Raw genomic sequence first — 13,337 nt, forward strand, 5'->3', positions numbered from 1 at the left:
CACGCTCATGCCATATCAATTCCTCAACAGCGACTATTTCTATAGTCAGTCAAAAAATTCCGTCGCGCCTGGAGACGATAAGCGACATTTGTGATTGCATATGTGTGCACATACGCCCTGCATGTTCCACTAAGAGAGTTGGAAGTATTGATAGAGACAGTATTGATTGACAGAAGTATTGATAGAGAGACGTTTACCAGGCTTTGCAGCAAAAGCCATCCTCACAAGGTAGATAAGCAACTTTTGACAATTTGTAGAATCAATCGTAACTCGTGTGCATACATCATTTGTTTGTTTTCCTGTCGAGCTTGACGAATCCACTTACTGGACTATCGTGCAGCGTTTCGAAAGTGACTGGAGATTAAATTTTCGTCTGGCCCAATGGTTCGCTGGAAGGCTGATTGAGCTTTATGACAGATGGAGAACCAGTCACCAAGCTTTCCTAGTGACAGATCGAATCTCTGTCAACTGAAAGAGTTTATTTTTTATTGCGGGTTAGCAAGTGTTGAATCCGGTGTTCATCCGCACCTTTTGGTGGCCTCTTTATTTTCCTCTCTCACCCAGTAAGTGTGTTGTGTAGTGCCTTGTTTGTGTGATCTACATAGACCCTGGCGCAGCGCACACAAATTCGTCCTGGTGATAGCTGCTTGTTTAGTGTTGCAACGTTCGCAAATAGTTACTGGATAACGGACGGAAGTTCACAGACCACCTTAACAAAGGACAACACATTTTGCATTCCAGCGTGCACAAATTTCTTCTGATCCTGGCACGAAAATTCTCCCATTTTTTACCTTTCACGAAGTGCAATCCGCTTCACTTGTGGTTTCAGTGGATTTTGAGGGACCAGGACCGTAATCACCTCCCGTTCATATAATGCTGAGTGAACAAGTGGGTTAAATTTGCCAGTGAGCTCACTATTTTCTGTTTCTTTTTCAGTGAAGTCGAGCAACAACACTGAATTTTATGAATATCTGATTGATTATCCGCTACCATCCACTACTTTGGGTCCTTCAGTGTTTATCTGTCCTAATACTTAATCTGGCTTGCGTGAGCGCCCATAAATATACCCATCAGTCTGACTGACTCATCCTTTGTTCCCAAACAAACCAGCTGATATAGTTGACTCATACTAAAGATCAACCTGCATGCGAGATCACTCACCAAAAAGGGTCCCTCTTGATTGGTCATTTGTGGTCCATTTTAATGTGCACTGACAGTATCTCCTTGACTGTGGAAGAAGTATTTTCAAGACAACTGCCAAGCTCGGACATCAGAGAAACCACCAACAGACAAGCCACGTATTCCGAGGTGTTGGAGGTATCCGTACTCAATGTGGTGTTTGCGCCCAAAAAGACCGAAGTGTGGCGCTCAAAGTACCAAGATGTGTATTGCATATACTTACAGTTGTGGCTTTCAGTGTGCGTTTGGGAATTGTGCGCTTCATCAATGAGATAACAACTATGGTTAAAAAGTGTCAGAAATCAAATAGTCCTGTGCCGCAGCATACCGCAGCAGTACCGTATCCTTATTTCCACTAGGAAGTCTTTAAGTTATTGCTGGTTCATTGTAAATGGGATCACAATTCTGTATTGGTGATTGCATTGTGGATGTCCGCAACATAATCGACGATGTAACAAAGAACAACGAGCTCATGAATTTGGTTCATTCGATGTTTTCGTTCCGAATTACCAGCGATCGAGTCGAGGAAAGGTTCAAAACCTTCTAAGACTAGAAAGGTTTCGGCCGAGCGTATTAATTATTTGCATTCAAGACTAATTTACAAGCCAGTTACCAAGACACTAGGAAGGCTGACATCAGAAGGCTTATAGAACTTTTACTTCTCACCTCAAGTACAGTTCCTGGCGAGACGCTAATTTCTTTTGGTTTCGAGCCAACGTGTCTGACGGTTGCGTAATATAGCCTGTGGGAGGTCAATGCCGGAAGCTTTGTCAAATGAAATTCAAACGCTTCAAGAGAAATACAATGTGTCAAGATCTAAATAGCGTGAGAATTAATTTTTAAAAATAGATTGAAAAATTTAGATACCAGATCACTGCTACTTCCAAATCATCATCCTCGTTCCATTTCTTCTCCAGTTAATCAGATCATCTTTCACCTAAAGCCCTACCATCAGTAAGTTCACCTCACTTCAAGGTAAGTTTCAAGCAGTGAGGTATTCAAGCTCATCCAGATGACGTATATTCAGTACCTTTATCTAGCTGGTATTTGTTTCATTGCTGTAAACATTGCAAGAGGGTAAGTCATCTGACTGAGCTTGGAGACTACAGCAATCAAAACTTCCATGGCAGTGTCAAGGTGTCCAACAAGCTTCAGCAGAGCATAAGTCCTTGTGTTTCAACAGACAGACGGCATCACCGAGACAGTTTCTGCTCAGTGTACATTGTCTCGGAAATGACAACTCCAACAACTTCCATTATTTGCCGCTGCTAAAACATTTTCAGATGAACCTGCCAACGGATCCATAAATAGTACAAATGCGTGTTAATATATGTAAATGAATAGAAATAACACAAGGTTTTGACTGAATTGGACCCAATTGGATAGAACATTTACGCCAAACCGGTTTGGATTGACAGCACCCTAAAAATTTCACACTCAAAAGACAAAAATGAGATCTTTGGGTAAACCAAATACGGGACTACCGAGATTCTGTACACACGAAGGTTATGGTGAACAAGAGTACACCAGTGAGGATATCGTGGGACACATTTCCTGACGACGGCACTATCCTAATACACCGTCTGATGAAGTTAACCTTTAACCAGCCGAGTATTAGAGTATGAGAGTAGTTTTAAGTTATCCATTTGTTGAGCATATCGAAACGTAGGTTTGATCAAACTCAAAGTGAGTGAAATGCAATTCAATCCTACTGAAACCGCTCAGAACATGGGGCTTCAGAAAAGGCTTTGCCGACGGCGCTATCGTCAGCTTATTTCCTCACGATGCCTGAGTACGGAGTCTGTGTAAACTGTTGAAAGAAAACGTGATCACACAGTCGTGATTTAACTTCTGCCGTCACTCACTAGATACTTCTTAGATTCAGTGAAAAGTTGCGAAAACGTGGCAGAATAAGCCCATGCATGTTAGTCCGTTGAAGCCTTTCAAAGGGCAACGCTTAACCAAGTGGACCAAGGGCATTGAAGAGTCTATGGAGCAAACGTACATTTAATCATCAATCGCTTTAATCAAAGCCCAATGTTTGCATACTAATGACCAATAAAAACTGCTCGACTCTCAGAAATAATGTAGAGTACATTCTAAGTCACTACTCACCTGCGTCCGGATTTTTCCACCTCTTCGCAAAACTTTTGGGTCTTTGCTTCGTCAATTGGTATTTCGGTTTGCGCAGCTGCGTGGCAAGTCAACGGTAAAAACAGTGAGCTTTCAGCTGTAGCGAATTCTGTTAGCGCCGAATAAACAAACCCATCTACCAAAAATAGCTGAAATCCGATTTATGGAGGGTCACGACTAGTCAGTAAGTCAAAGTGTGGATACTGGGCTTGATGCGGACCCAGTTTAAGCATAGTTGCACATTTTCAGTGAAAGGACAGATTCCACTGCGCTTACTGCCACGTTTCTCGTTATGCTATGATTTCTATTTTTAATCGGATACTGCTCACTTTCACTCATTTGCAAACTAATTTGGTTCTCTAGAGAGACTCACCTGGAACCCAGCTGAATCTCTCGTTTATGATATTCTCAAATTAGTTTGCAAATGAGTGTATATTCGCTAATTTCGTGCTATTTGGTTTCAGGTAGAACACAAGTTTGACGGAAACCCGGGGAGTGCGCCTACCTGATGTGCCCCAAAAAGGGCGAAACCGTTCGTGGAGTGTCGGCGGATTTTCCGCAATCTTATGGGTAGTGCACTACAAATACATGTTGTTCACTTATGTTTGGTTGTTGGGCAGTTGAATTTACAGTGGTCACCACTGAGGACGGCCATACTTGGGACCGGATGCCTCTTGCAGGTATTCGTCGTTCAGACCGTGAAAGTACCATTCTGCAAGAGAGCTTCTCGCTCGATTCAGTAATATGCTCTCGGAATAATAACTCACGGTCTATTTGTTGTCAACAAAATATAAAAAGAAAGCTGTATCAAGCATTAATTTTTATCAAGCCAAAAATACAGCAGCAGACATGTCGACTGGCTTGGTCGGTTCCGCTACAGGATTACCCCAGGTATTAGGGCAAATGTCACTGTACCTGTTTTTGATTAGATCATTTGTTTCCCACATTATTGCAACAACAGAAAACAAGTTTCCTGCGTATGGCCGATTTACCGTTAGCACCAAGTGGAAATATTTTATTGGTTCCTTTCTAGGGTTATGACGGTTTTCAGTGAAGACGGGATGAACGAACAATTGTATCACTCTCCTGAATGCGCTCTCACAATCTAACCCGTTTATCAATAGGGTGTGATAAGAGAAAGCATTGCTAAACTCAGAAATTGCTATCTAGGTCTATCTTCTTTCTGAAGGTCCATTAAGCGGTTTTACGGCTTATCTGGAAGTGTAAAATACAGTCGACGAACCTCAGAGGCTTCAATAACATGCGGACGACGTACCAGGCACGGTAATTTCAAATATATTTGAGCATAGACCTGTCTGTCGTTGATTTGTCATTTGTTGTGCAGTACCAATACTATGAGCAGGAAATACACACCTTACTGCGAATCGGCCAACGGTCAACTTAGCTTGTCAAAGACCCGGTTTGTAAGCCATTGCAAAGAGATACACCTGAATAATTACCTTAAATCAAAGCCTCGTTTTCGTTCGGATTTCAATCAAACATAGCCATATCTTCTTCTGCTTCTGATTCAAGAATAGTTTACTCAGTTTGGATGATAACACTATCCGGAAATTAATTTATTCCTGTCATCTGAGCGCTTTTCTTACAACACAGTCTGGTGGGGACGTCACGAAGGACGTTTCGTCGCTACTTAATTTTGATGAATTCGGTTAAAAGACTCATGAGAAAGACACACACGTAACCCGCTATGGTTCAGTCCGGTGTATGTACAGGTAGTGGGTAAGAGCAAAATTCGGATAATTGTCTCTCGGATATCTTCATTATAAACTCCTGAATATCTAAAAGTAGGCAAAGTATAAATACCACCAAAAGACAGAGATTAACGTAATTGCTCGGATGAGCCTTGTATAGCTGAGGAAAAAACATTCGCATTTCGTGTTTGCTTGAACTCCAGCTGGTTGGCTATTCTTATGCTCAATTCCAACAGGTTCACTTGGGATGAGTGAGGTGCATATTGATTAAGGTGACTCGGAAGGACGCAATATTTAATTTTATCGGATTTTTGAAAGGGTGAACTGACGAGAACTTGAAGAGAACTCCAAGTTGACTGAATGGTTATTAGTGAACATCTTTCACTTGTTTCTGGCTACTTTACGCTCACCTTGTTTTATGTTCGTGGCTATAACAACCGATCCTGAACTAGGCTTTCGAGTGACTTGGCCTAGCGTGGAACTCTGCGATGGAGACAAGACAATAATATGAGGAACGAATAAGAGACCATTCTACACAGGTGAAGTGAAACTACACGAGAATTCAAGGATATACTTTATTGAGACAAACGAATAAACAGACTCATAGTGACGGAAACCCAAGAAAACAGTAGGAATGTATATTTACTCTCTGAAAAAATTGTCTTAGAGGATTTTTTTCCTTTTCTAATGACTCATGCTGCAATGATGACTTCGTCCTGTCAGTGAATCCACTCTATACCGAACAGTCGGGAATCACTATACAGCTGTTCGGAAATTATTGGTAGTCATCAGTAGTGCACGGCTCACAGGTTTTTAGAGGTACGCGAACTCGCAACAGTAGTCAGAAACTAAGACGTTTGTCCTGAGCTGCCGGTAAGCAGTATGAGTGACTATCACTTTGACAGGATATAGCGCTACTCACCCTTTGAAGCGGAATTCATATCACGTGGTTGCATGTTGATTGGTTCCGCGAATCGCAACTTCAAAGATGGAAGGCTTACGAAATCTGCGAAGCATTCCTCCCCCTTGAGCTACCCATACTTTATTGGTGATGCATGGAGATGACGACGCCCAACAAGAATGAAAAACTGCGCATTGTTTCATGGTCTTTGGGCGTAGATTGGCCTCACTTACATGTGGAATTCCAGAACCTCTTGTTTTACAAACTGACTGACATTTTGTTAGTTCTTCCTCTGAGAAGGGATATACTCCCCAATCGGGAGCTTTTGCTCAAAGACTTCAACTAACCTCTCTAGAAGAGTGGAACTCAAAAATGGTTTCTGGACTAAACACGACATGTGATGAGATTCCATTATATACTGAGTAAAATCAACCGCTACGGGAGCACAAGCCTGCGAGCGAGCCTTAAACAGGCTTAGTGATAAAACTGGTTCGACCATTTATCAATATATTAGGGGATGTTTGTTGCATGAAAATTGTCGCGTTTGGCATAGGACACATTTAATTCTTTTGACCGACAATGAGACCAGCCACGTTAAATACCTGAGCTTCTACAAATGCCAGTTCAGTGGACTGACACTTCATGGGTGACTTTAGAAATTTCATTTGTGGAAGGACTGTCGAACATATAGGGTTTTGGTGGTCGATTTATATTAGACATAGCTAAGATATTCGCTTCCGTCCATATATTTCGGAAAGGTGTGCCTTGAGGTCTCTGTTGGATTAGTTCTGCTCGTTGCTTTCTCTTCATTTACCCGTTTCAAATAAACGGACCACCCGGAGACGAAGTGACCCACTGAACACCTGAAAGGACTGATTCCTGTTCCTTTCCAGAGGAATGTTTTAGGTATTCAGTTTATCTCACAACGACCACCGATGCCTTCCAGTTAGGCTTCTGAGCCAAATGGTTTGGTTCAGCAACCGCATTTTTTCTTGTCTAGGTTTACGTACCATAATAGTAGCGCAATCCGAATGACACCGTGAATTTTACGGGTCAGCTTAAATCGATCGTTTGAGCATGTAACGTCTCCTCTATTCAGATGGTACAGCCGGCAAACTCGTGTTGACACTGACAATATTGCCTCAGCCTAATGGTAATAGCTTTCAAGGTGACGTCTGGCATTGTCCTGAGAAGGTTGATTCATAATCAACAGAGTCACATTTCGGAGCATCCTATGGGTCTTGTCCTGGCCAGAGTTTCACTTTACGACAAGGAGTGGATCTGCACCATTCGTTCCGACGACCAGGAACGATAGGCTTTCTCGACCTCAAGTGCGCTATTGATTGGTTGATCGTTATAGATCATGGCAGTGTCTGGTAAGAAGGGTGTATCTTCTAGCTTCTAGTCCGTCAAAAGTGTACTGTATGCCTGTCGCCTTGGACAAGTCTGTGTATACGGTAAACTCTCTCCTGAGTTCACCATGTCCATTGGTGTCAGGTAATGATGCCCTCCGTCGCCCTCTTGCTTAAACTTGCAACTGATGTGCTGGGATCACGACAATATACAGTTTAAACTTTCAGTAGCTGCTTTTCATCTTCCCCCAGTCGACGAAGCATGGTTTCACATTATCATTGTGACCATTGCTGATAGTTAACGCATGGCACTCTACATTTAATTTCAAAGTGACTAATGTTCTATACATTATCTTGACAAATCAAATGCTGTTTTCAAAAGAGAAATTTATCTGTTTAAAAAGATCTGGAAACCCTTTAGGTAATGGATGACTGGGACTTGTGCCATCGGTACTGAGAAAGCCTAACGCTCGGAGAACCATGGTTTCACGTTCAGTATATGCGGTGTAGTATACGGAATCGTAAAATTGTTGTGATGGGGCTTACTGGTCTGTATTGCCCACTCTTCACCTGTGAAGGACAATTCTAATACAACCAAACTCGCTTGGTAGTGACGGACTGTATTGCTTATGGCTAATCAGTCATCAACAGGTACATCTGTCTTTATTGCACATTGCTATCGCATGTCACACAACGGGTTCGATGATGATCTCAACGACGGTGTGACCAGGAGCATGGATTACCCGTTGTTAGCTTTCGAGCACTCTAAACTGTGCAACAATCAACAGCACACGTTGTAACAATCGAATTTCAGGATATGGAGCTTTTTTGTTTCTTTGCATAGCAAGGTATACAGAGAAATTTCGTTGAATTTACGTTTCATCAAATAAATATGGATCTGTTGTGTATGGTGTTATTATGGGCTCCCCTCACCGAGCCACTTTGATGGCGGTAAGAAACTCTGTAACTACGGGTGAGCACCAGCGACGATACGGCACTGCAGCGCGGGATGACACAAGCAAAACAGTGGTGGTCATGTTTTGGTGGGAAGTCGTATAACAAGCGTCACCCTGTCCTTTGAGTAACTTGGTGATAAGTGGACTCGCATTCCGGCTCCTTCTACTTGACAAATAATGACCACAAATCGTCACGTACTAACAAACGCTACGCGAATGTAGCGCAAAACTTCATTACATTGCCCAAAAAACAATAGACCACAGCAACACAATCTAATAAGATACATAGAAATCAGTAATCTTGGGGCCATTTGGTTTGAGAAAGCACACCCAACGTCATCCTTTGTTGATTCATATCCACATAGACTCATATAATTGGGTAAAGATGAATTTTAAAAGCGTGGGATTGGTTTATACACTTCAAAAAGTGTTAAAATCTGAGAAACAATCCAACTAGATCAGAATGTATTCAATTTGGTAATCAGTCCTTACGGGTTGTCCGTGGTGCGGCTGGTGTTGCGGAGGCGAGTCTTGTAGTGGCGCATCAAAGTTTGGAATGTAGCTCTCTTTCTGGTTTGAAATCTGTTCACTGAATTGAAAAATTTGTAAAAAAGTTTATAGATAGGTTTATTTTTAACCAAATTTATTGTGTACATCTTACTGCATCCTCCAAACGAGTAAATTAGAAATCTGATGAAGAGTTCATTAATCTCTACAATTAGGTCGTTATAAAAGTTGCAATTGTGACCAAATGAAATGCAAAATGTAAGCGACTTATACTTAGTTCACTCTTAGCAGCCTGCATCCTCCAAACGAGTAAATTAGAAATTTGATGAAGAGTTCATTAATCTGTATAATTAGGTCGTTATAAAAGTTGCGATTGTGACCAAATGAAACGCAAAGTGTAAGCGACTTATACTTAGTTCACTCTTGGCAGCTTGAGGTAATGCAATGTATTACCTACCTTCGAATTTCTTACCTGGGGGTTGTCCAATTGGGTCCAAGGCTACGCCAAAATTCCTGTCTTTTTGCCCCCAAGCGTTCGGTAATGGCACTGATGGTTTCGGCGTTCAGGTAGGGTTCGGCAACGTTAGCAACCATATTTCGGTCATATTCGGGGACAAATCCACTTCTGCACACTTCATCCAACCATTGTACCGTATTAAACAGTCGAATGAAGAGCTTTTTCGAAGTACGTTCCGGAGTGTACGGACGAATGGCTTCATTTGTGTTAAATGCATATTTCACTTTTCGCACTACGTCGATAAGTTCGTGTGAAGCAGGTGCTGTCGCCACTGACTGATTATGAACATCTATGAAAGGTAAAGTTAGTGACAGAATAGGGGAAGGATACACGAAACATAGCTGGTCAATACCCTCACTTGTTACATTAGTTTCAACCGGTTTTTCGACAGGTCGCGCGGAAACGTTCATTAATTTCGTATGAAACCTACACTGCGGAATCACGCTATAGGTTTGGTTGCATGGCGAGTAACTGATTAGAACTGCTCACCCAAAATGATCAACTGAGTCATAAAGTATAAGTGGCTTATTCTGGAAAACAACCTTTCCTGAAAGGAGCCCAATGTGTGCCGAAGCTTCGGAATAGTAACCAGCAGTTGTACTACTCGAGGGTTGTATCACCTGAGACTCCCCTTCAGAATTAGACGAATTTGGCAGCACTGTTGCGCAGAGACGGGCAAGCTTACAGCAGTAGGAGACAGTTGCCCTTTGTTTGCTTGCGGCGACTTTTCACTTCACTTGCCCTCTTAGTTAATAACACTATTTTAAAAGTCTCCACATAATGCCATCAAATCAGGGCTGCTTTTGGAGACCACCCTCCAAGTGCAATAAAGGCGGTCTTTGTCCATTTTCACTTAAGAGTAAATGTCAAATGAAAATTCCGAAATCACCTCACACTACCAGGCAGCTATAAGTAGCTCAGAGTAAGCACAAATTCACATAAGGAGTGAAACTTATAGCTGAGGCATCATCAATCGACACGTGTGTTCACGTGATGTGAATTCTGTGACTGAAGCGTGAGTGGCACTGTATCCTGTCTAAGCGCGAGTCAACCACACTGCTGATCACCCGCTCATGACTGAGGTCACGGAGGCCGCGTGTTTGACACTCCATGAATTCTCGTGAGATGCGCAAAGTTGATGATTCGCAAAAAGGATGAGACGCCTGTGAAGTGCTTCTTGGCTTATCAGCATATATCGGCCTCACTTATTTAAGGAAAGGAAATCTCCGAATCTCCTTGCACTACCAACTTAGATTGTCATAAACGGATGATGGATGCGGCATTTAAACCGCCTTTCGAATCTGTTTACGCTATGTCTTGTGAGGCCATGTCCGTGACCGGAAGATTTAGTTACCTCTGCGACGCATGAAAAGGAGTAAGAGGGGAATGAAATCCGCACTTATTTACCCCAATTCAGGAGGAAGAAACTGGGCGGACCATCTAGGTTGACAAAAATGTGTGATCATATTGGTTGGCAATAGCATTTGACTCCCGTCGTCTCAAGATTGTTTACATATCTTGCCTGACGTGACACTGCGCCAGCTTATGAAGACGTGAGTGCAGAAATCAAAAAATCCTCGCAGAAAGAGATGTATTGATTCTGTTTTCACAATTTGTCATGTCCCCAACCTTATAGGTGCACTTGTTTCCTTTGGCTGATGCGTCCTTTCCGGAATGCCCATACCACAGGATGTGCATTGCAATTTCAAGAATAACACAATCTGTCTTATTTTGCAGACTTTTAAAATCATGACAGTGCACTGGGACTTCTTATAAGTTTGTCTAGAAGCATATTCGTCCAACAATTTTCTCCACTCCTCATCTTTATTTACTCGTGCAACTGAAGAGACAAACGAGTGGAGGACAATCCAACCCTTGTATCCAACTAGCATGAGGCTTGTCATTCTGAGAGGTGCAGACGAAAGCATTGCCGAAAACACTAATTCATGTCATCCATGTACGGTGTGTGTTATTTCACCCTCTAATATGTCACTGGAAGAAGTATCTGAGCACTTATTTCATATGTTGTATCTGGTATGAAAACCATATGGTGGAAATGGCCTATGGATATCAAAGACCGTAATGGTATTCACTGACTGACGTAGCATGTGGTATCAGAATGACATTGGTAATCTCAGGGGGCACTTGAATCGGTTATTGAAGGTGTTGGCGTGTCAGACGCCAGCGTTTCCACCGCTGATGTATCAAAACTATAGCTGGCGTCAGATGTAATCACTAAATTCGCTGGGATTTGAACAGAGTACGGGTATTCGGTCAACTGACTGGTGCTGCAAAAACTCAGTATACCATGACTCGGGTGTGGCACCCATACGAACTTATCGTTTGTATGACAAGTACCCATAGGAACGCAGAACATGATCTGGTAGAAGAGAAATAATAACGTCATCAAAAAATCATCAGTGCTGTCGGTGCGACTCGGCTTCCAGCATGGGAGCCAATAGACTCTATATATGCCTGGTTGCACGTGTCTGTGGCGTTCCGCAATTATGGTAGGCGAGCTAACCTTGTTTCCTTCGGAAACACACGATTTGTGATGCCACGTAAAACATTGAATTTAGACAACATCGTTAAAGACAGCGAAGGATGCTGCAACAAGTGATCCATCTGGTTCATATCGAAATTCTACGTATTCGTACAGTGCTAGAAATTGGAAACATGGACGCATCTAATTGTAGCGTACCAGAACGTCCATACTAACAGAAATACTGATTGTGGATCAGATCTAGACGGTCACCATTAGTTGAGTGTTGGAGAATGTTTTAGCAAGTAAGGTACGGTTTGTGCAAATATAAATAGTCTTTAGTACGCACCCCCAGAAAAAGCAGATTGTGTTTTGCTGTGAAAATGCTTGTTGAATTGATGTTATTTGTATATACTGGATAGTATTCTCATTGCAGCTGAATAAGCTAATAGTGAATTTCTCCATTTCCCGGTGATATAGTGACTTACATAAACTTTTGACAGGTAAGTTATCTTCTTCTGTTATGTGAATGAAAACCACAAGATATACTTTCTCCCTTCACGATCCGTATTTCGTTTAAGAAATTCGAGATAATTATGGGTTTGTCGAACACAATACAACGCAATTTGGAGCTTGTAACAGACAAATATTGTCATTCCCCATGAAAAAAAAACAGGGAGAATGACCCAGGTAGTATATAATGTGGTGTACTAGAAACGATGTGTCCATCAGAAATGATTCTCAGTATAGTGAAAATAGATCGCAGTATCCAGCAGTCTACAGTACCTTCTAAGCCTTCTCCACAAGAGCATCACATAAAGTCAACAGAGATCCATGCTTGACCATAAATATGCTCCAGTAAAGATCGCTGGAAATCAGGTCAGTATAGTGAAAATAGATCGCAGTATCCAGTAGTCTACAGTACCTCCTAAGCCTTCTCCATAAGAGCATCACATAAAGTCATCAGAGATCCATGCTTGACCATAAATATGCCCCAGTAAAGATCGCTGGAAATCAGGTTGTTTGTTTACGTATCCGGTTCTCGCGACAGCCACGTAAACACGCTTTTTTATCCACCTCACTAATTTGGCTCGTAATATGTGGCTAAGTTTTGCCCAACTCCATTCTCCCAAAGTTGAAAATTAAGCAACTAACAGTAAAGTTTGAGAAAATGAGCTTTTATTGATCTATGATTTTGTTTGCGGAATCCTCAACTTGACATCACTACTAATGTGTAACGGGTGGGGGTGTCTCGCTGACTGTTTACCGTTCATATTAATGGCTATGAATCAGGTGTTGCACATATTAATATACAAATTCCTTCAAACTTCTTTTTATGTGTGCCAGTTCCGATTTCGCCATTAGTCTAGTCACATCCTTTAACCTCAGCTATAGAGTGTCAGACGTTTCTGACGACCGCACAAACCACACAATAGTTTACTCTTCTAGTGCTGGAAAAATTGTTTTAAAGTTTCAACTTTTTGAGAAAGCCATGACGTGCAGTCAAGGTGGAGGCTCCCACAGAGTTGGGTTTCCCGATGTTAGCCTCATATAGTTGGCGCGTTTCACAGTATGTACGGTATTCTCTAAAATTAGGG

The 13,337-nt window shown here is 42.0% G+C and overlaps 1 protein-coding gene across 1 annotated transcript in view; it reads right to left on the bottom strand.

The window, feature by feature from the left end:
* The window catches only part of T265_07582 (hypothetical protein), a gene marked incomplete at both ends in the record, with an annotated part of 33,749 nt that overhangs the window by 16,719 nt on the left and 3,693 nt on the right, over positions 1 to 13,337 (bottom strand). Inside the window, 5 exons of the mRNA XM_009173139.1 lie at positions 1,846 to 1,921; positions 3,295 to 3,370; positions 5,435 to 5,507; positions 8,726 to 8,822; positions 9,213 to 9,546. Coding sequence (XP_009171403.1) covers positions 1,846 to 1,921; positions 3,295 to 3,370; positions 5,435 to 5,507; positions 8,726 to 8,822; positions 9,213 to 9,546 — 656 coding nt within the window. The remainder of the gene's footprint in view (positions 1 to 1,845; positions 1,922 to 3,294; positions 3,371 to 5,434; positions 5,508 to 8,725; positions 8,823 to 9,212; positions 9,547 to 13,337) is intronic.

The sequence above is a fragment of the Opisthorchis viverrini genome (genome assembly GCF_000715545.1).
Source record: "Opisthorchis viverrini unplaced genomic scaffold opera_v5_175, whole genome shotgun sequence".
NCBI lineage: Eukaryota > Metazoa > Platyhelminthes > Trematoda > Opisthorchiida > Opisthorchiidae > Opisthorchis > Opisthorchis viverrini.